General features: G+C 40.1%; 1 protein-coding gene across 9 annotated transcripts in view; it reads right to left on the reverse strand.

Moving 5' to 3' along the window:
- rapgef1b (Rap guanine nucleotide exchange factor (GEF) 1b) overlaps window positions 1-23,280 on the reverse strand; it is a 47,121-nt gene extending 23,841 nt beyond the window's left edge. For 3 of the 9 annotated variants that reach the window (XM_055019315.1, XM_055019319.1, XM_055019317.1), the window contains exon 1: window positions 17,682-18,519. In XM_055019315.1, the coding sequence (XP_054875290.1) occupies window positions 17,682-17,763 (82 nt within the window). In that variant the 5' untranslated portion in view covers window positions 17,764-18,519. Of the gene's footprint in view, window positions 1-17,681; window positions 18,521-22,974 lie in introns of those variants that run through there. The other 6 variants (XM_055019322.1, XM_055019321.1, XM_055019320.1 and 3 more) reach the window with 4 other exon arrangements.
- Between the last annotated feature and the right edge of the window lie 467 nt (window positions 23,281-23,747).

The following is a 23,747-nucleotide window of genomic DNA, read 5'->3' on the forward strand; positions in this document are numbered from 1 at the left end:
GTGCGAGGAGGTATTTTTGTACCCTGAGGCTATACATACCTGTGTTACTCAGTTTTGCCGCAAGCCAGGATGCTATACTGAAAAGATTTCACTTTATAGAGAGCAGTCCATATGCTTGTGCTTGCACAGCAGCCTCCATATGAATTTAGCCTCACGTAATCTCAGATCTTTTTGACCTTGTTGCCCTCTTATTTTTGGCACAAGCGCAGGGCCTGTGGCTGACATCATAATATGCTGGACCCTCTCACTCTCCGCAGCTTGAACAGGCCCAGAAGGACTATGAGCGAGTTTACAGCTGCAAGCCTGCGTCCCAGCCCAGAGTTGAAAAGCAGAGACATGAGCAGAATGAGTCACCGCCATGATCGATACAGCTGGTCCCCCAGACACCGTCGCAATCCCCGAGGCTCAGCTGTTTATCATGCACATAGGGCTGGTTCCCCCGAATCCACTTTTCTACCATGTCTCTCCCTCTTCAGTTCTGAGAACACAAACACCACCCCTTTCCAGAAGGCCAGGCTTCCAGCAAGCTAGAGGTCTGGCTCGGCATGAAAATGACATCATCAACAGAAAGAAATGAACAGTGTGAAAGAAAGGAAGTCAGCGAGAAACAGACTAAGAGAGAGAGAGACGGAGAGTACAGTGAGGTGCTCTGTTATAGTCATGTAGGCCTCTCTCAATGTCCAGCCTCCACTCCTCCACCAGAGAACAACCATCCCTCCTGCTCTCAGGCTTCCTGCCTGCTGCTGGTCTGAGTTATGAGCTGGTGATGTCATTGGTTGTAATGTCTCTCACACTGAATTTGACTAGTCATGGACTGAGCAAAAGAGTCAAAGAAACCTCACACTGAAAACATGTTTTTTTTTATGTCTAGGCCACAGCGCACAGTTATACTTCTCCTAGACTTTTCCCTCTAATACAGGGGTGTCAAACATGTAGCCAGAGGGCCAAAAACAGCCCTCCAGAGGGTCCAATCCAGCCCACGGGACGACTTTGTGAAGTTACAGAGAAGACATTATGTGCAAATTTTAAATTTGTAAAACTATAAATTTAAAATAAATTGTAGACCCTGACAAGTTGCTTTGATCATAAAGTAAAATACTGGATTGTTCATTGTTCTTTTGTCATTTTGTCTCATTTTTGTAATAGTTTGTCTTGTTTTTGTTGTCTTTTTTGTCTGACTTGTCTCACATTTTTGTGGATTTGTTTCTTGGTTTTGTCGTTTTGTTTCTCGTTTTTGTCATTTTGTGTTTTTTGTCCTATTTCTGTCATTTAGTGTTTAGCTTTCATTGTTTTGTGTATCGTTTTTGTCATTTTGGGTTTTTTTTGTCTCGCTTGAGTTGTCTATTTTTTGGTTATTTTGTTTCTAGCTTTTCTAATTTTTTGTCTCGTTTGTGTACTTTGTCTAAGTTTTTGTCTCGTTTTTGTCTTTTGTCCATTTTGTTTGTCACTATGTAATTTTTTTGTCTAATTTTTGTTCTCGTTTTTGTTTTGTTTTAACTTGTTGCATTTTTTGTCATTTTGTTTCTCGTTTTTGTCATTTTGTGCTTCGCTTATTAAACATTTTTGTCTTGTTTTTGTTGTTTTGTTGTCTTTTTTTGTCTGACTTGTCATTTTGATCATAAAGTATAATACCATATAGATACCTGTGAGTAAATGTTTTGTGATCTATAGGTTGTAATGTGTAAATGACAAACTGAGGCATAATGTTGTTGAAATTGAATTTATTTTTCTTAACAAATTTCAGATTGTTCATGATGTTTTGTAAAAAGATAATTCCTGAATGTGAACATTTTCAGAACATACTTTTTTGCACTAACACAAATTCAAAATTTGGAGGTGTCGCTATTTATCAGTTATTATGCTCTGATTTTACTGGTCTGGCCCACTTGAGATCAAATTGGGCTGAATGTGGGCCCTGAACTAAAATGAGTTTGACACTCCTGCTCTAATACACTTGTGGCAACATTTATCATTTTCATTCACCATTTTATATATGACTTGATAGCCAACATTTGGGCTTTTACAAAAAAAACTGACACCTTGTTCATGACACTTGTTCCTTGTTGATCCCCAATGCACTCACTTTAGTTTACAGGAAAATACAGCAGCTGAATGCGGTTGACAAACAGTGAAGCATGGTTACACTTCCATAAACGGTTAGGTTTACCTCCAATGTTGTAAAATTCTCCAGTCTCCTGGAGAACTGAACCCACACAATTTCCCTGACTGTCACATTACTGAAAACCGCCAATCACTTCTGAAGTACAGTGAGAAGAGTTTACAGTTCTGCAATCAAACTTCCTGTGAATACCATAATTGTGAGGCATTACATGATAAATGATTCATGGTTGTTATTCTTTCTAAATTAGTGTTAGTAGCAAAAAACTAAGTTTTTTGCAGGTTATGTGAAAAAAATAAGTCAGGGAATCACTAAAAGAGTAAATAGTGAAGGATTTAGCAAGTAAACATCTTTTGAAACCATTTAAATTGCTTAGACTCTTTGCTGCTCTGAAAGGCCTTGGGGACATTTAAAATAAACACTCCAGTCTGAATGACTCTTGAACAAAGCCTGGGAGAGTTCTCACACAACTCTGTGGTATCGTGGAGTCCCCAGGAGCTTCCCAGCTGCTGAACTGTCTGAAGGCTTTGTTACACAAAAAGCAAACAGAAACAGGCACACATATACATAGAGGGTGTAAATTTATGGGTGCTTCTGGCAAAAACAAAGTGTTAAGTATATGCCATACACCTTAAATTGATTTTCTGTATATTTCTTGTCTCATTTGCCAAGTCAAATGAGGGTCCGTATAGACCTCCACATTTAATTCTGTTGCCTTGAGACAATGCAAAGATCTCGGCTGCCCAGGTACATCTATGATCCTCAGTGGATATACAACCAGGCTGAGGTTTCCCCAAACATAGTACCCCCACCGGCCCAAATGCAATCCCTCTAGGCTAATGAGATTCCAAATCATGATGTTTAACATCTAAACTGTGTACCGTGTTATTGTCTAAAACATGAACAGAAATTTTTCTCAACAGCTCATTTAGTTGGCATGTCAAAGTCTTTTTTCTACTACTGACAATATGAAAACAGCCAAAATTACAACATAAAATTTTAAGCAGAAAATGCACCGCAAATCATAAAGTAAATAGCATCGTGTTCACACACACACGTCTTTAGAATAAATAAAGCTTTTGCACTTCAGAGAGGCTGTCAAACAAAAAGACATACCTGAAGGTCTTTGAAACACTGCCTCAATAAAGTAAACTGTATTAAACAGAGTATGTATTTTTCTATTTATAGGACAGTTTCTGTGAGCAGGACAAGGTTTATTTGTCTGCTGATTTAAATGGCAACAAATTGGTTATGCTGCAGTTTAAGTGATGGCTGACTGCATACATCAATTTCACATGAACTCTTGCAAGTTATGCAACAACTGGTTGGTCCTTCTTTTATATGTGTGATTTGCTTGAAATGATTTTGTTTTGGAATGCACTTGAACAGTTGAGTGAGCAAACAGGAACCTGGCTGTTGGAGGAAAACACAGCTGATGACCGGTGACATATTTTTGTCCAGGTCTGTGTGAAGAACCGACAGGCTGGCAGATTGATGTGATTCTTGTTCAGTACAGGTGTGATCTATACTGGACAGCTGGTTGGCCCCTCCACCCTCAAAAGAGGATGAAAACGGAGAAGAAGGATATATAGGAGGTTGTGCTTAAGGTTACACACACAGCTGCCACCTCCTGCTGAACTTCTTCAGTAGAGGCTTCTCAGTGAAAGTGTGTGCAAGCCCTGCATTTATGGACTTGTTCAGCCTGCTACAAGACTGCAACAAGAGTCATAAAGGTCATCGTGCCAGGTGTTGAGGAGGGAAGAAGACAAAGAGAAGACCTATCTGAAAGTGCGCGTACAAGATATAAAATAGAAGTCTGTGTATCCATGTCTCAAAGCAGGAACGGACAGAAAATGTTTCTCCAAATAATGTGTAGAGGATGAATTAATTATGTAAATAAAATCTCTTCCTGCTTTCTATAGATTGTCTGGGAGATAAAATCGGCATGCATATGCATAGACATTCCGCACACAGGATTCATCAAAACTGCATTCTAGCTCATTTATTTCAATGTGCATTTCTTCATAGCATCTCAGGAAAGGACGCTTTGCTCTCACTGGCTATGAAAGTAAAGTAAATGAAACTAAGGTATAGGACAAATAGACACAGTTTAAAACACAGGTTTCTTCATTTCTTTTCAGAAAAAGTCTTTGTCCACATGGAAAGGCAAGAATACAACTGAAACAACAATATAACCGTAAACTAAAGCCATGTAGACCAATCAGAAGCTAGAAAAAGAACAACGTATGGCCAGTTCCAGTAGGCTACTAACAATGGTGCATCAAGTAAGCATGAAATGTGTGGACTGACTCTGATATCTGTTCTCCAGTGTGATGGACGAGTAACTGTAAATGAAGCAAGCGTAGCACCAGCACGTTGTTGATCATTTATGTATGCATGAGTCTACATGCTTGCAAATCGTACTTAGTAACATCTGTGCTTCGGCGTAATTGCTAACACAACAATGACGCTAGCATGCTATTGAAAGTATATTTGTCCACTGACCTAAATCAGTATTAGCATGCTAACAGTTGCTAATTAATTTAAATATACAAACCATTGGATAATATAAAAATTTACCTCCATATGGCGGTAGAAGAAAAGCAAAGGTAACAGTAAAGGAGTTAATTTAATATATCCTGAAGGAGACATAAATGCCCCTACTATGTTTTGTTAGATACCAAGGTATTTCACTGAGTAAGGGAAAACTTTAACCTGAAGTTGGTGCTACAGATAAAGTCAGTCAAGAGATATGTCCTCTTGAGCACCATGGATACCTGTACATCTCAGCATCTCTAGTGCCATGCTGTTGACTAAAAAATAAATTTATCCTCTTTACTTGGTTACAGTAGATGGGGCTGTAGACCTAATATAAGTCTGTCCCTCGATGTCTCACAGTCACATAAATTGAAAAATACCAATGTACCCATGAACACAAAAAAAAAACATTAGATGTGGTGAAAAGACTTGTATTAAGGTACTTTTCAAACAGAGATGCATTCATTCTTAGCATACTTAAGCAGAACTTCGAAAAGAGAAAAACCCTGCCATGGGACACATGTAAATAACCAGCGCATTGTTGATAAGCGACTCTACTTGCAATGAGGCCTTATTTGCCTATAAAAATGACAACACTGCCAGTAAATTACTGTCTGCTACACTGTAGAACAAAGGAGGCAGGGGAGCTGCGCCAAGTATCGTATCTCCACAGGCAAGACCTGCTCAGGAGCAGGAGTGGAGAATGCAAGCCTGAGGCACGTGAAATGAACAGAACAGCATGGAGAAAAATGGAGGAAAGAGAAGAATTCTACAGGAAATAGTTAAGTGCTTGCTGAATTATTTATTCTCTCCATTGTAGTGGTTTCTTCCTGCTGGTTGTATTCAGTTTATAATAGCTATCCTCTTTATGTCCTTGGTTATCAACATGCAGCACTATAGGATACATCAGGCTGTGTGTGTTGTAGGCCAAACTACAGTCCAAGGGTGGCAGGGATGGGAGGAAGCCCTGGTATGGAATATGGCTTTGGGTAACACCTGATTTGAGAAGCAATGGAGGAAGAAGCCTAATGGTGGGTTCTCCAGTTTTGCATCTGTGCTGTTTGATCATGCCGTTCAACAACAAGCCACAGAGAGACTGAGACCATCACGTTCACTTACTGGGTAAGTAAATGAGATACAGTGGATTCTAAGTGCTCAGTCCACTTAACATGTATTGTATTTCGCTTAACAAATGAGTAAATGAGTCACTGGAGATGGTTTCCACATGGACAATACAATTATTAATGCAAACTGCCACATCCAAACAAGCTACTCACTTTTCAATGACTTCTGAAGTCTAACATCAACATAATAAGAAAACAATATTGCCTTACAAAAAGGATTACCACCAACTATAACCAATTTCTAACTGAAAAACGGATGAGGCACATTTTGTGGTAATTTATATTTAAATGAATACTTCACTGAAGTGATACACTTCTGCTTATTCTCAACTCATTTGTATCATGCAATTACTCCTTGAAATTGGAGATACAAAACCCAAATGAGTTTGTAAAATACAAGTTTAAAAAGTAATGTTTTTATCGCACTATTTGTTTTAAAGCAAAGCATTTTACTGTCTTTTCAGTTCTTGTCTGAGCATATATTCTCTTTAGTTTTGTCTTAACCTCTGCTTAAATAAAATGCACCTCAGGCAATGTTTTATACAATCAACAACTTACACAAACATGCCCTTCAGTATGTCAATGTCTAGTAATGCAGCCTCACCAGCCATGGGTCACTGGTCAGGAGCAAATATCTGTGTGGTGATGGAGGTGCTCTGCGTGCTGGGTTGCATGGAAACAGACAGCCTGGTCTACCGTGGCCATCAGAGTGCGGCCACACAACGCAGGCGATCTATAATGTAGATCCATATTCCAAAACATTAAATCAGACCCATAACTGCTTAGTGAGACTGTGTTTGGAACTGTGTGTGCAACAGGAAGATGAAGAAGTGAACAAAAGACAAAAGAGCAGTAAAAATATGCTTCTCTCCTTCAGAGTGTGTGTGCATCTGCTCTTAGATCTAATCTGACATGACACACTAGACTGATGATTGAGAGTAGATCTGTCAAGGGAAACTCCTGCCCAGTGAAAGAGACATTATTACCCTTATGAGTCATGAGATTGCACGCTAAGATAAAAAGAATACCAAAAGTACCCTCAACCACTTTCTCACTATTTTGTCACTTTGGAGTTTTGAGTTTGAAATGGAAAGCTTAGAAAAAGGGCAGAATAACCTTTAACATGCTGATGTGATCTGATTCTTAATTTAATTAACACCTGCAATAAAACACCATCTCTCAGTACTGTGAGAACAATCTGCAAAGTTGACTGAAAGAACAATTATCAGCAGGGATGAAAATAGGTTGCATTAAGCCATAATAAGCAGCATACAGAGACACATAAAGGCAAAATCGAATCTAATCACTGATTGACACACCTTGAATTCTTGAGTCTGTTTATCTGTATGATGTTATGATATTATAACTGACACTTTTTTTTGCTTGTGTTTAAAGGCCACTAAAAAGAATTTTGTATTTTAATGGTTCTTTAAAACACATACAGCAATCTGACATTGGATGATCTATGTACAACAACAGAACAACAGAACAGTGGCTTGAAGCAATGCTTTGCAACAGTATCTTACACACAAAAACCCCAGTGTTACACTGCTATAGCTCCATGACAGAAGAAGAATAGGACTGGAGGCAGAATAGTGAAGGAAAAGAAACACAAAGTGTTATAGTCATAACACAGCTTAAAATAAACTACTCTGCAGAATTCAAGGCTACTGAGGTTTGAACAGACTACACACTGTCATAATTACACAGCTTGTAGGTGAGATGCAGTAGATGATGCAGATATGGAGGGTAGTGTGTCAGTATGGAATTCTGAAAAACGCCAGTATCCTGCTAGTCATTGGGTTAGTAAGCAAAATGGTTTCAAACCCCAAAGGTGGTTTGATGATCATCAAATGACGGATGATAAGAAGGAATTTCATTGAGCCATTAAATACTTTTAGCATTTTTATGACACTAATAAAACTATATATTGTGTCAATATTAGGCCAGGGCTTTTCTTGCATAGGAGTGGTGCCCACCAAAGAGGGTGTGACCAATACCACAGGAAAATCACAGGAACCAAAATGGTAAGAAATTGAAAAATACATATTTTAAAAATAGAGCCAGTTTTATTAATTGAGATTTTCATCATTGCCTCGACTGTGTGTGGACCAATAGTTGCTACTGTTGTGTGTAGTCACCGCCATGGTAAATTTTGGGCAAGTGAAACCACTGCTAGGCCTATAAAATATCATTTAGAACTGTTCAGACTCCAACTTGAAATCCTTTCAGTTGTCAATACTGTGAAGATTTTTTTACTTGTCTTTGAGTTTCATGATCCAGATAGGTAGATCGAAGGTGAACGTGCATGAATTTGCAAAAGCGGAGCATGAATTTGTAAAACCATTGACACATCAGTTTAAACTCTGGGTGAGCTATGCTGCAAAATGTGTGGCGCCTGTATAGCTCAACGCGTTGAGCGGGTGACCCATGTACAGGGGTTGGTCCCTGACGCAGCTGGCCCGAGTTCGATTCCCGCTCGTGGCCCTTTGCTGCATGTCTTCCCACGACTCTTCTCCCCTGTTTCCTGTCTCTCTCTCACTGCGCCTATCTAATAAAGCCGACAAAAAGGCCAAAAAAATAACTTCAAAAAAATAAAAAATAAAATAAAACTGCAATTGTGAAACCAACTAATTGTTCATACCCATTGCACCATAAGGGTGTGTATTCTAGCACACTGTGAAGCAGTGGACAGGTTTACAACTGATGCATGTGTTGTAGAAATAAACTCTAAATAAATTCTAGCAGGGATTGCCTTCAATAACTCAGCACAAAAGCAAAGTTGCCTTTGCCTGGTGTGGTTTTAGTCAAAGTGCAAAAAGAAGTGTCTCTTTTCAGAAGGTGACTTTACAGTATGAAGAGTCAAGAAGAATGAGCCATTTCATTAACTGTTCTGGTTCAGAAATGTTACCTGGAATGTAAACCCATATGATTAGATGCTGGGTAAAGTTTCCAATCATATGCCGTATGACTGACACAGGGCTCCAGTAGGCCAGTAGCCCTGAAGGTGGTGCTTTTGAAGAGGGTGGGACCATTAGGCCTGTGTATTGTGTGGTGGCATAAACATTTACAAGCCTCTGGCCTCAATGCTTCCTCTGTTTAACTATGAAGCCAACAAAACTCCATCTTCCAAAGCTCTCTGTGTCCAGAGTTAACACCATCTTTTCTCCCATCTGTGTTTCTCTATGGCCCTCTGTGCTTTTCCACCAATGCTGTGGCTATGACTGGTGGTTCGTTCTTACTGGTACCAATGCTGTTGCTAACCCACACATTTCCTCTCTTCTAGTTAGCGTGCGGTGAAGGTGAAGACCACGTTGTTTGTGCAAATTTGCACATCACTGCACAGATTTAAATAGTATAAAAAATAGTTTATTCAAATTACTCTCAGTTACCACAATGTCCACCTCAAAGCTAACTTCAGTGGTAATTTTACAAATAAATTACTACACTCTGCTGCTTTTGATGGTCACTCTTTCACATGACATGTCTATATCTACTTGCAACTAATTCCTAAGCAATTTGTTGTGTTATATGTTAGGGTTGGGCGGTATGTTAAAATTTTTTAACCATCCACCGTCAGTCAAACAACTGCCAAGGATGGCATTTTTGTGAAGGTGTGCATGCATCACACACAGAAGGCAGGACACGCCATTTTCAGTAAATGTCATAATGAAAGAGCTTGTTGCTTTAAGAATACAAGATCACTTGTTTGGGATTGTTTGGGTTTTAAACCAGACAAGTCAGATGGGGTCAGATGAAGGATGCCGCCGCTTGCAGCCTCTAAATGAACTAACAGGTGAGGATAACGTATGCTATTAAATGATCAAGCTGCACAACAATACATACAGTTTTTGGTCTTGTTCTCAAATACTATTTATGAATTGATGTTGCTTTTCAGCAGCAATCAACTGGACAGCAGACACTAAAAACTGCTTTGTATTTGTAATGAGGTTATATAATTAATTTAGTCACTGCTCTGTTTTGTGAAGGACAGAAATCAGTGCATAATATGGCCCAATTCCAACTGCCAGTTCCTACTAGTGCACTTTGAATTTCACTTTACAGGTTAATTATATACCGGGTTGAACTCTCATAGAGGCCGACCATTAACTTATGAACATAAAATGAAAATTCACTTTCAAAATAATCAGCCCATTGGATTCACTGACAGCCTGTAAATTCATCCAAGCACTCAACCCTTTCACATATATGCTACTGGATTATTCCTCACTGCGCTGGCTGTGTGCCGTGACTGATCTCAGAGTTCTTATGAGTATTCAAATAATCCTGACTCTGTCTGGCAATAGTAGTTGGACGGTTTCAATATGGGTCAGCATGTCATGGTGGGCACTGGGCAAACTAATGGAACTAGTTAATGGGGGGCATTTGACACAGTAGTTCATTGGGGTCATATTGAAAGCTATGGCGCGAGCCTTGAGGTCTAGTTCATTCAATTGTCCTATGTACAACAGATGCACACATACACATAGTGCAAAAGCGTTCACACAACGAGCCACAACCATACAGAGAAACAAATGAGCATGAGCATACAAAGAGTCTCTCTAAACTGTTCAACCACAAGCAAAAGGTTACAGAGGGGATGCCTCAGGGGATGGTTTTCAACAGCATCACTGAAAAATAGAGCATAGTCTGTTTCACATGAGCTGGAAGCTTTTGGTGCCCCAATTGCAAAATAAAAAAAAAAGACCAAGAAAGCCACACAGTGACACAGCGACAAAGGGGTTGAATAAACAACAAAGTGAAGTAATAAAGATTTGAATGTGAACTTGTATCACAATAGTTATAAGCTAAAAAAATATTGCAGCCTCCAGGAAGATAAATCATTTGTGGCTGACAGGCCCTCTGTATCACTGTAACTGAAAACTGAGGAGTCGTCTGATATTATCAAATAATTCTCACATCTCCTACATGTCCAACATCGAATGATGTACTGTTTTCAGACTCTAAATTAAATCTATGTAAAGAAATAGTATCCTTGACACTGAGTGCAGATCAGAACATCCCATATCTCAACGATGAGTTGTGGTAGGTAAAAGTTAACATTTGTTTTAGTAAAATGCTATTGAGAGACACATAACCCATATCATCATAGACAAATAACTTAAGCGAGGGCAATAAAACATTAACAATTTATACCGGCGATAGAAACTTCAACAGTAATAAGAAAATTGTCAAATAGAATGTTTAATCATTTCAATGAAATACATTAGATGCAGACCACTATGAAGGCACATAATGAAAACGCAGCATTTATTTGCATTATCAAACTATGTATGTCAAGGTGAGGTGATTCAATTATCAATATTTGTTTTCATCTATGTGTTTAAATGAGTTTTTTATGAGGGTATTATGTGTACCTCATTAAAAAGGCTAACGTGGTTAAATTCAAATTAAATCTTTTTTTTCCCCTCTGGTATAAATAAATATAAAAAGTAATTTAAATTATCAATAATTATTTAAATTGACCGAAATATTTTTTTTTCTTGTGATAAATTTTTCAGCTCTATAACCCAGTCCAAAAAAAACCTTTCACAGTTTTGAACACTTTCTTTTAAAATCTATTTCAAGAATAAATTAATAGCTTGAGTCATTTTTTCCAAATAAAAATGCCAAACATTTGTTAGCTCCAGCTTCTCTGAACTAATGATTTGATGTTTTTTTGTGTTATGTAAAAAGTTTTAGAATGACCATTGACCTAAGAGTTTAATATGGTGACATCAGCCAAGAATCAATAATTCCATGGTGTGAATATTTTTTACCATTCCCAGCCACTTGGAAGAAAAAATTAACTGAGAGAGTAAGGAAAATAATCATTAGTTGCATCCCTGATCGTTATACAGATTTTATGTCACTTTGTGCAGTCATATCTAAAGCAGTGAGAGCTCACAATTCCACTGATGTGACCAGAGGAATGAATGAGGCTTCAGTGAGTGGCACACATTTACAAAGCTTCATTTCACTGAAGTGCTGGGCAAACACATATGATGTAAAGTGTGGAAAGCGGGAAATCACACAACACACACGTACACACCATCCTGGGTACCCCTCCTGTTCCTTCCCCACTGACGCCGAGGCCACTGGTACAATTTCCTGTCCCTTGTCTCCCTTTTTGAGAGCCACTCCCTCTAAACAGTCCAGAAATGATCCACTGTATAACAACTTACCACACTTAACCAGGCTGAACCTAATAGCACAGCACAGATCCACACACACAAGAGAGAAGCTCTAACAAGACAAAGAAGATCACTGCACCACACAACCACCCAACACAAACACGCTCACTGCAGTCTGATCCTTCAAGTGACCTTCTGGCTACATTGGTTTCCTGCATTTTTTAGCATTCCATTTAAAGCTCACTTTCTGAACCCAATCTTTCAGCAGAGAAAGAGCACACCGGCTGGCAAGCAGCAGGTTCACCTTGGGTGAAAACAATAGACTAAAGAATCACAAAGTGCTATAAATACCCAGCTTGTCAGTATCTCTAACATCAAGCAGCACCAACAGAGACACTGCGACAGCTAAAAAAACCCTGTGATCTGCTGAGATGAATTCAGAGTTCTCAGTGAACGGCAGCTGTTTGGCAAGAGAGCATGAGGCAAACAGGCACTATAAAGCACTTGAGATAGGAGACTGATCCTACACACAGACAAACAGCCACAAGAGAACCAATCACTTCACTGCTGAGTACAAGACAGAGACAGATACAGAGACGCAGAGAAGCATAGGCAACAGTAAATGGCCTCAAGCAGCGAGGAGTGGTACCACTCGCCCCGTGTTAGAGTGCTGTACAAAGCTGATCTTGTCTCTACAGCGGGCTACTTGTCGTCCTCTTGACACTCTGTGCACAAACGCTACTCTTGGACAAGACTGACGGACAGATGCCACATAATGCATCCCATCTTGCAGTTAAAATACACTGTGGGAAACCAGACTACTTGTATTTGGACATTTTCACAACTTTTTAAAAACAGGCTTTGTTGGCAGATGTGTCCATCACAAAGAAAAGACTCGCCCCCACACAGCCACTTCTAATTAGGCAGCGGTTGTTTGAACTGTGGCAGACATGAATAAGTAATCACGCACGAAAATAACATCCACTTGACTAGAACTTCAGAAGTATATCTTTTTTTATAATTGGTAATTATTGTGCACAGACAAAAAAAAAACAGCATACAAACAGCAAAACAATGACCCTTTTTGATGTTTGCTTCTCAATTTGTTCTTCTGTAAATACCCCAAATGCATTTCATTTCTGTGTTTTGGGTTTTACACTTCTTGTTGTAACTTTCTTTCAGCAAAGGCGCGTCTTTAGGCAGAAATCTATAAAAAGGCAAAAGATAAAGTCAGCCCTCCTACAGCTCTCCCTTTTCCATCCTTAAGTCCTCCTATCAGATGAGTATGGGCATATTATGTACACAATACAAACCTGCAAAAACAGTAAAACCAAAAGTCAACATATATTTTGGGCTTCCTATAAGACCCGGACACCGCCCTCCTGAGTCAAAGTCTCCATTAAACCTTTGTCCACCTTTGTCCATTTGTCCACCACATCCTACTGTAAATGTGGACTTTGTTGCTCTTTATACTGTCTCACCCAATCAGGTCTGAAATCCCCTGTGACTGGCCAGAGTCCCCTGACATTTTTGAAGCTTAAAAACAGAGACAAGAGGAGCTGCAGATGTCTAGTTTCCTCTCAGATCACTAGAATCACAAAATGTTAAAAAACCTATTGTAGATTTTTTTTTTTTTTTTTTAGCCCAATACCACTAAAGAAATACTGCCTTCCCTAGCTTTAAGATCTCAATATTTACAGTAGTTGTGCAAAACAGTGATCCATCAGAGCTGAATATGTTGTTGTGTCCTTTGTTTTTGTAAAGAAAGATCACATAAAACAGCTGTTAGATACCAATTTTGTGGTGGGACATCTCTCCACATGAAAGAGCGTTTCGAGGCAGGACAAGAAGTTGGGAGGAACTTGATTTGAGGGTTTAAATAAAAGCAGGACAAAGACTGCATCAGCTTTATTGTTGAGGATCACACAGTATAGAGACTTAAAAAAGCATAATAAAAACTAGATTGAACTCCATTAAAATACTTCAGTAAGAGAGAGTTATGTTTGATGCAATAACAATGTTGAATTTGATGCTGTTTTTAAAATGGCTGCACAAATTACATGATCAAATGAATGAAGCGAATGTTTTATCAACATAACTGCATATCATCTTCCAGAGATTTATTGATCAACTGATGTTTTGTCCCCTGGTCTTCCTCTGAATGCAGACAGACTACAGCAGACATGTCGAACAAAGGACATAAACCCTGCAAAAATCTTCCTTTAATCATGGCTGAATAAGGTTTATGTTAAAACATGTCAAAACGATCCTGAAAATAATTTGGTTGTCTCATCTGGTCATCCAATCCATTCATTGTATTCAAGTTGTCTTACTAGCTGTTTTGATGTAGAAAATTGGTCAGATTGCATTATATGACATTTCTAATGACTCATTTCTCTGTCAGTTAAACAGAGGTATAAATTTAGACTTGCTAATTAGTCTAAAAGTAATGCAACACCAGATGCACGCTGGGCTGGATGTTTTCATGTTTCACAGTGAAACCAGGTATTCAGGCTCCATATATGCCAATAACTTTCAGCAGCGTTTACCTTTAACCTTGCTAACTGGAAGCGTATCTTGCCCAGTTATTGTTGTAAAGAGTTGCTCTGTCTTTTAAAACCAAGTGGTATCACAGTCTCTGCTAGTAAACAATATTGGTTTGCTGAGTGTGACAAACATTAGCAGTGCTGGCAGCAGGAGTTGTTTTTCCTTGCAGCTTAACATCCACATGCCTATTACAACATCTGTAGGAAGAGTGAGCTGCAGTCTGCATGGCTAGAAATGAATCATTAGTTTACCTGACTAGACATCCCCAGAAAACAAAGAATCAGTATCTCTATAAAAAAAAATAAACAAATTGGATGATAATGTTAGCGCAATATTTCACAACCTATTACTCTGCTTTCAAAAGTATGTGAACATCATAAGTTACAGCTGGTGAAGTCCTGAAACACCTGACGTACACAGGAATCTGTCTGAGCTAAAGGAATGAACAATGAAAGGTTTGTGTTTTTGTTCAAAACTATGTCAATCTTCAGAGTAAAAAGCCAGAGCATGTGCTCATTCAACCAGACTTTAGCTACATTTGATACTCTTAAACTGAAATCTTTATTTCATTCATTTCATCAGGCATATATGCTACATGAAAAAAGGCCAAAATTTTGTATTAAATGAAGTCCCCTCTGACCAAAGTTCACTGATTACAGAGCTAATTTATTTCACTCAAGCAAAGTATTTTACAATATCCTTAGGACCTCATAAAGCCACAGTGTTGCATGTTTTATTGCCATTTTAAAAGCATATCCACTCATTCAGGTTGTAAGAGGAGTAACATCCAAGAGGAAGTGGGTCACTGAATGCTGTTACAATCAAACAGAAAGCCTGCACTCTGCCCACAGGGCTGGAGGCTCAGCCACTCACTGACGAAGTAAACATTGTGCGTCTGCATGCAAGTGTGTCATTTACCATTTAGGTATGATAAAAAGATACCAAACCAAGAATTCCCCATCATTTATGTACCCAAGCGAGCACACACACACTCCCACATCTGCCTTGACAACAAGGGTGACTTGTTTGCAAGCAATGTCAACTTCTCTCTCTCCATTCCTGATTTAGACTGGCGGTGGAAACTGGTGGCAACTGTGGGACATCCCCTTCATTGTATGCCAGCTCCGTGACCTAACCATGCCACGCTGGGGTCTCAATGATTTGACACACTCAACACAAGCCCACACACGCACAAACTTGACATGAAGTACTTTTTACTGGATCGCCACAATTTCTGCCATTGGCATTGTTGCTTTCAGTAGCACCAATGCCACAGTCTGTTTCTGCTGCTCACGTTACTGTGGCTGTTTAGAAATCTGCAGAGAAGTACTTCTTTTCTCTATCCTTCACCCTGATCAATACTGTCTCTGTACTGCATCCATTACACTCAGCAAGTATTTAAAAAAAAAAAAAAAAACTAATTTTCACAGTTTTAAAAGTTAGTTTGTAACAATAACAATGTTTACTTTTGGACAAATTATTTTCTAATTGACCTTTTAAATATGACTGCAATCAAAACTCGCTGAAAAGCAAGAACTGAAAGAATACATCGTAGGGCATGTTTGGAGTTTCAGTAGTGGTTCTCAGTCCTACTGCTTTCACTTCTACCATCTAGTCATAAACTACTTTAACTATACCACCAGGTGCTTTTTATATAGACATTTAGCCTGCAGAAATATAAAAGTTTTAGTATCAGAATGACCACAATTAATCAGGACAGGTCATAAAGGGATATAAAGTAGCAAATTGGAATTTTAGTCAGCATGCATGAAGATGAATATAACATGAAAGAAGCGTAGTTAGTTCACACAACTGCATCCTAGATAAGATGTAGCTTTAAGTGAATCGGCATTATTGTAGATATTGGCATTATTGGCTTACTTGAGACTTAAAAACAGAATCTCAGACAATATTTTATGTATGTTTAATGTATTTTGAGAGGAACTGGTAAAGACTCTGCAGTCAAACCAACTGTATTAATAGACTAATTACTCTAAAGTATCAATAACGTTGCTGCAGCTTATATGTGGCTGATCTGAGACCTACTCATCTGTATCACCATTGAGCACATCTGTTTGAAACTCACTTTACCCATCCCTACAGGGGGTCATCTTGGCTACAGAGACTAGGCAGGTCAAGGTAGACAGATAAGACCCACACACTCATACAAACACCGACTTACTGCCTGCTGGGCTGAAATGCACAGATTTATTAGGCCGAACACACCATAGACTGTGTGTTTTCAAAACAAAGTCTTATGGCACTCGGCACTGTGCAATTACACAATGATGGACTCAACTACCTTAATTATGTAGCCGCTATGTGCTAGCAGCTCACCAGGGTGGATCTATTCACACAGCTTAACAGAAGAAGCACAAGCTCACAACAAACATTAATGAATCAAGCAGTATTAACCCCAACATGTGGGTCAACAAGCATACTCAGAGTGGTGAAGCAAGGCAGGTGGCCTGGGCTCAAGATGTTAAGATTGTAGCCCCCACAGTGTGACCAAAACCATTTCTGTATTGTGCAATGTGATTAGGACCACAGCAGGTAAGCACACTGGCAGATCCTCACCTGATGAGACAGGATTAAAGTAGCTATGGCTTCTGTCTGCAAGTTTTGGAGGCAACAAGGCAAAGAGGCAGCTTCCTCGGGCTGGGTCCACCCAAGGCTTCAGCAGAGCAAATGAGCACCTTCCATAAAGCCACACGACACAAAAAGCACAGCGAAGAATGTCCCCTGCATTTTATTCTGCCAGTGAGTCTATTTTACATGAAAGCTCCAAAACTGGCAACAGCAGCCTTTAGCAAAGACATACACATCCCCAAAAAACAATGCAAGCATGCATTTATTTATCAAAAAACTGTTGAATAAATGCATGTGATGAAACTTCTGTACCCAGTGACTCCAGCAAGTGAAACAGAGGAATGTGTTTGAGAATAATTTTGTGGCTGAGAGCCTGTGTTCTGGCCTGTTCATTTAAATTTCAATTCATGCTTGTTTATTTGAGCGAATGCAAATTGTCAAATATATATACATTTTTCTTCAATGTTATGATCATTTCAAATACCCAAATGAAATTCAAATTATACAACCACTTCTACATGCCTGTTTCGCAAGTACCCAGACCCTGTTTACGCAACAGCAATGGACTGATGTCAGCATTAATATGAAAGCAGCAGCAGAAGTACTGTGTATATATTTAGGTGTCTTTACCTGTGTCCTCATCTAGATCCCCTTGCAGAGAGGAGTCTGTGTCCTCTGAGGAGGCCTGGCTCCTCCAGCTTATATTGCCCATCCAAGAGGCCTGAGTCCACACAGCCACTAGTCCAGGTGATACTGATGGTCACACTTTTTGTATACTGAGAGTTGTTGGTCAGGCTGGCATTTTTACAGCGATCACTGAATCGCACTGCTGAGAGTTAGTCATAAACTAACCGGTCCTCATGACCGCTCACTTGACTCAGCCACGTTAGACAGCACTTTAGAGGAAAGATCCACAAATAGCGCTGGCAGAAGTCAAGAGCAGCTGAAAAGCATTGTGCCTTTTCCAAATCAGTTGTTTATTAAATTAATGCAAAACCGCAAGAATCACATAATCCTGGACAGTGTATCTGTGTGAAGCAGTCGAAGATGTCATCAGTGGTCCTGGAGAGGAGCCAACCCACAGATATCTGGAGTGGGAATGTACTCAACGGTCATAAGGAAATGAGCAGGCCACCTGTGGGAATGAATGACCTGCTCTCTGGCATGTAGGTCAACACACAGCAGTGAACTCAAGTGAAGCATCATCTTAGAATCCCTCTGAGAAAAAAGCCTCAGGAGCACAGATGGAAGTAGAGAGATGAATATGACCTGCAAATAGAAGTTGTACTGAATTACATAAAATCTCCAAAAACAATCTTAACTGCACTCTTTAGCTCCTTGGATGACGTTGTGGAAGATACCGAATGGTGGAACGGCCTTGAAAATATTCATATTATAAAGACCCGGTTGCCTTCACAGGCACAGACTTTCACTTTTCATCGATTGCCTCGGTCCAGTCATCGCCCAACGTATAATCCATCCATCGCTCCACCTGATTCTCTCTCTGTGCAAAGATTCAATTCCTCTCAGTGCTCCACCTTTCTCCACCCTATTTCTTTCTCTCCCTAAGCTCTATTCCTCCCTCTTTTTGCTTTCCCATACTCAGCGCACACACAAAAAAAATCTAATTACAACACAGCTAAACCTATATGGGAACAGCAAGCCTCTCATTCTGTGGTAGAGGGAGGGTGAAATGCTTGCTGCCATCAAACCTCAAAATTGCAGCATGTCAAACCAAGACCCATAGCTTGCCCTGTGCAACAGTAGGATCACTCATCAGTAATGTGGGTAGACCTAATTGTCCGGGGAACCCTTTTGTAATCAGGACTACTTTAGCTCTTGCTCAGAGATTTGGTGACTAAGGCATGCAGGGCTTGCTATTTCTGTACATCAGACAAGAAGATATTTCAGTCTGAAGCAATGCAGTAACCACTTAGCAAACACAAAGCCATCAAAATGACTTACACTGCAGTGTTAACTCTAGGAATGCTTCAGAGTAAACTCTTTGCATTACAGCTAAACCCTTTGAAAGTCAAACACACAGAAACACACTCCCAAATTATTCAGGGGGGCAGGGAGTCTAAAATAAGGAACTGATGGATCAGTTCCGCTGTGGCTGGCTACTACCATTGAGTGTCCAGTAAGAGACGAGTCCACAAGCTAATTATAAAACACTGCTACTCCCACGACTTTGTTACAAACACTGACATGCCAAAACTTGGTGTGTCACAAGCCCAGCGGTCTCCATGGTGAAAATAAGGACATACAAGTTTTGCAACTGCAAAAAAAAACAAAAAAAAAAAAACTAGAAATTTAAATGATGCACTCACAAAGTCTTAATTAAGGCGTGTTTCTTTTCGTAAGATCTTTTGTGTAAGACTAATGCTAGCAGACTGAAACACTGCACTTCAGGACTAACAAACAAGCCCAGCTGACCTACACACATTGCAGCAGGGACGAAAACGCCAACAAATGCTGGTCAAGTGACAAAAATATCTTCCTAAAGCCTGTACAATGTTTAAAATTTACAGTGAAGAGGCCATTCTCCGCTACTGGAGACATGAAGTTGACAACAATTTCAGGCAGTCAACTGAACTCACACAAATAACTTTAACAGGTAAATAAAAGCTGCACATAGCTCTCTCTGAGTTTGTCTGTAATGCTAGTAAGACAGTGACCCTTAGCAAAACCAGTTAGCTTAATAGTCAGTTATGTTTGATGTGCAGCTCAGTGGGCAAAGGTCAGGTTTGGTACACAGTGCACCGGAGTGAGAGCCAAAATATAGTTCTTCTTTTTCTTTTTATTGAATCAAGAGTTTTTTTGAAGAAAGAATCCATTCTGAATTGAATCGGAATACAAAGAACCAGAGTTGCACTGCGAATGAACCTCTAATTCATAAGCACAAACACATGGTTTTAGAAATATGTCATTATTAGCATTACAACACAGTATTTTTTTCAACACTGCTTGTAAAAGGGCACCAGATCTTCACAATTTTAGTATTCTGAAAGAAGACTTTATACTCAGGATGGCACATGTCTCAGCAAAAAACCACATTACCCAAGATAGTACATGCCTGTCTTTATACAGGAATGTTGTCCTGAAAAGTAGATTCAGGTTTATCACGAGCTTATTCTGGAAAATGAATTTGCTTTAAACTATCACTTTTCCCAAAAATATCAACAATAAAAATCCTGTTTAAGCTTACATTAAATGCATAACTGCAACAGTAGAATCACTCTAAGGCATCTAAATAGATCATTAAAGCATTACAACCAATAAACGAAAAAGAAGTACAGCATATTTGATGAGCAATTTTACTAATTACAGTAAACATGCATTAAACGGTGCCTCTGAGCAAAGTTGGAAAGCCACATTGCAGCACTGTAAAGTTGCCTAAATAAGTTTCTATTACAAATATGGCATATGAGAAATAAGCGGAAAAGCATTTATATAAAACATGAGCATACCCAAGCCATTTTCTATTACTCATCATTAGCTTATTTTGCTCCGCTGAGTAAAATGAAATTTCTGAAAAAAGGTTTGACAAACAGGAAAAGAGATGCCCAAGAGCTGCTATTATTTGCTGACACAGACATAGCAAGCTAGCTATTCACTTCACATTATGTACATGTATAAAAGGGAGCTCCACTTAAAAGGGTGTCCATGTGTGACTTGACAAATAAAAAACACACTCCCAAATTTTCAGTCCTCTCCACCCAGTTTGTTTTCTCGGAGGAAAGCACTGCGATGCAAGTTTGTCCGACTGCTGCTGTTAGTTTTTGGGCAACACCACCAGACACTGCATGTGTTTATGGATTACAGTTCAGGCTGCCTGAGTGATGAAGTCACGCAGGTACGTATACAGAGTGGGGTTCAGTGTTGAAACAGACAAAAGAAACACCCACTTGATTCCTGTGGATGTGACATCCTAACTAAGCTCCACAATACAGGTTGCAGAGGCAACTCTCAACAGGTAATAATGTCGGTGTTTACCTCTCAAGACAGGGCAAGTCAACAACAGCAAGACACTGTGTCCATGGCGATTAGGGAGTATGCTGATGCAGCTATTGAATCTGGTAGGAACACTGGCCATAAGTCTCCTGCTGGAGTTCAGTGTCCAATGTGTGCATTGACCTACTTAGACTGTGTGCTATGGTAACCATTTGCATGGTACATCTTTGCAGCATCATATCACTTTTTAACCCTTAACCCATGACTATATCCATGCGCAGAAATCTCTACTCACAGGTGGGAGTTTCATTTCACATTCTCCATTGGTTTTCTCCTCAGGGCACAACTGTATCTGCCTTTGTCTTTCAAAACTGGTTCCCTTTCTTTAGGGTCTCCAGAGCACAAGACCACTTAAACAAGTTCATTTTAACACCATCCATTTTTGTCAGTCCTTGTACACTTTCTCTCCCCCCTGATAAAAGGATCACTACACTCAAGCCGTGCCTGCTGGAGAAAGTTTTTTAAGTACTGCCATGAGCCTTGTCCTCTGTATTTCCATTCCACTGGCAGCCAGCATAGCGGTGTCCTTGGGGACATATTTTGGATCGATGGGTACATGACAACAGACCAACAACTGACCCAATAAACACCACTAGGAAGCCTGGGGAAGCAGGTCCCCATGAGTGAATGGATGCGAGCGAGCGATAAAGTGATAGATTGGTCTAAGATCCTTTATCTGCTTTTAACTTATCAGTGAAACTGAGACTACAAAAACTGCACTGCCTCTTGAGTTTTCATTTAGCTGTGACCATATGTAGTCATCTGTCTGCAAGACACGAAAGGAATCGGAAACTTTTACGCCTATGAAGAATGACTGAGCTAGTGGTGGATGACACTCCCTCCCCGCCTGTTACTGGGAGCTCTGAGTGTGAGTGTGTGTTTGTGTGTCCATTTACTGCAGGCAACACCGGACAGGACAGTATGTGGAGCGAAGCAGGGAGACAGCTGGTGGAATGGGATGCAAGTGTAGCTGGCGGGTATAAAGTTTCCTTCCAAAGGCATACCCAAGACCACCCTGTTTCCTCTCATACTGGCGGTGTGCACTCTGCAGGGCTTTACAAAATGAGCAACACAACAACACACAACAAGAGTGAAAACAACACACACAAAAAAAATGCCACGTGCACAACGCAGAAATCAACACAACACAAATACACACACCCGTCTTGGGCGTGAACGCGTTACAACTCCAGTGTACTAGGCAACACCGCAGCTAGCGCTAGCCGATGGAAAGCTAACGTTTAGCTGCTGCTAGCTACATCTCACAAATCCATCTTAAATGTTAGCTAACGGCCAACTATGAAGCAGAAAAAAACGGTTTTCAAAACCACACGCTCATGTATTTATTCGCTCAAAAAATTAGTCTTCTCGGGTGAAAAGCTGAGATTTGTTGCTAAACGTTAGCAATGCCGTGAAACAATCAAAGCCTGGTGTATTTACGACCGTGGGGCAGAGTGAATGGTTAAATGCCGGTGGAGTAGTACGGTGCGAGCTAGAGAATGATAGCACGTTTAAATGGCATTTTCCAGACTAGCTGGCCCACCGTACCCATCTGGCTAAATTGTTTGAGTAGCAGCAACATTTAGCTGAAATGCTCAGTGAAGCAGCTCTGTCTAGTCAACGCGAGGCTCAGAAAAGCCATTTGCTGGTGCGAATAACACGGGCTAATGCCAGCTAGCTGAAACTGTGACGCTTTATTTTAACTGGAGAAAAGAACAATCCATGAGGCCCAATTAAACCACCATTTACACTGAACACATTCATCCAGCGCTACCCGGAGCCCCGTTTAGCCTCATGTAGAGGTCCACGGACACCACATTTGATCCATCCTCTTCCCGTGGTGAGGAATACCGTTAACCAGTATCCCGAGGTGGAGCAGTGAGCTCCAGTCTAGCCGGGCAGGACTTACCTTGCTTGCTCTCTATTTTTCTCGACATTTTCGTAGCCAGCAGCTGTGATCCCACTCGCAGTTCAACAAAACCGTAGCTACAGACGAGCCTCGCCGAGCGTCTCCCTCCGATTATTCCCTCATTTTTGATATACTGTTGTGTCCATGAGATGATTCCGCCGGCGTTAATGTCGTATATTCACAGGCCACACACATTGGTACGGTCAAAAACTGTCTCAGTCCGTGTCTGTCCGGGTAATTTTCACTGGATACACACACACACACACCACTCTCACGTTAATGCCTTGAACCTAGACTCGGGCAGAGCGCCCTCATCCAGTGTCACAGCGCCGCCTTGCGTCAGGAATTAGTCACGTCAATCTGTCAACAAGAGGATGGGCGTGTTTCAATTTCAATTCAAAGAGTTGTCACTAACCAGGCTGCTGGCGTGTACTCCTGTTTATTTGCAAGTGCGGCGCATATTGCGGGCACCAGGAATGATTCACACAGATTTTGCAAGTGCTGCACATGGAGCCAGTAAATTAAATCCTCCCTGTCTGGCATGCACACAATGACACCATGGAAATTCATCAGTCATCAAAGCTCACAGAGGAATGTGTAGTTTACACAATCACCTGCTAAAAATATTTAAATCTGTCTCTATAAGATACACATTCAGATAAAAACAACAACAGCAACAACTATAGGACAGTCTAAATTAGTGTTACATGACATAAATAGTGGAAGTATTTAGATCTTTTATTTAGGTAAAATACTACATACACATAGTAGGT

Source organism: Amphiprion ocellaris, chromosome 17, assembly GCF_022539595.1.
Source record: "Amphiprion ocellaris isolate individual 3 ecotype Okinawa chromosome 17, ASM2253959v1, whole genome shotgun sequence".
Lineage (NCBI taxonomy): Eukaryota > Metazoa > Chordata > Actinopteri > Pomacentridae > Amphiprion > Amphiprion ocellaris.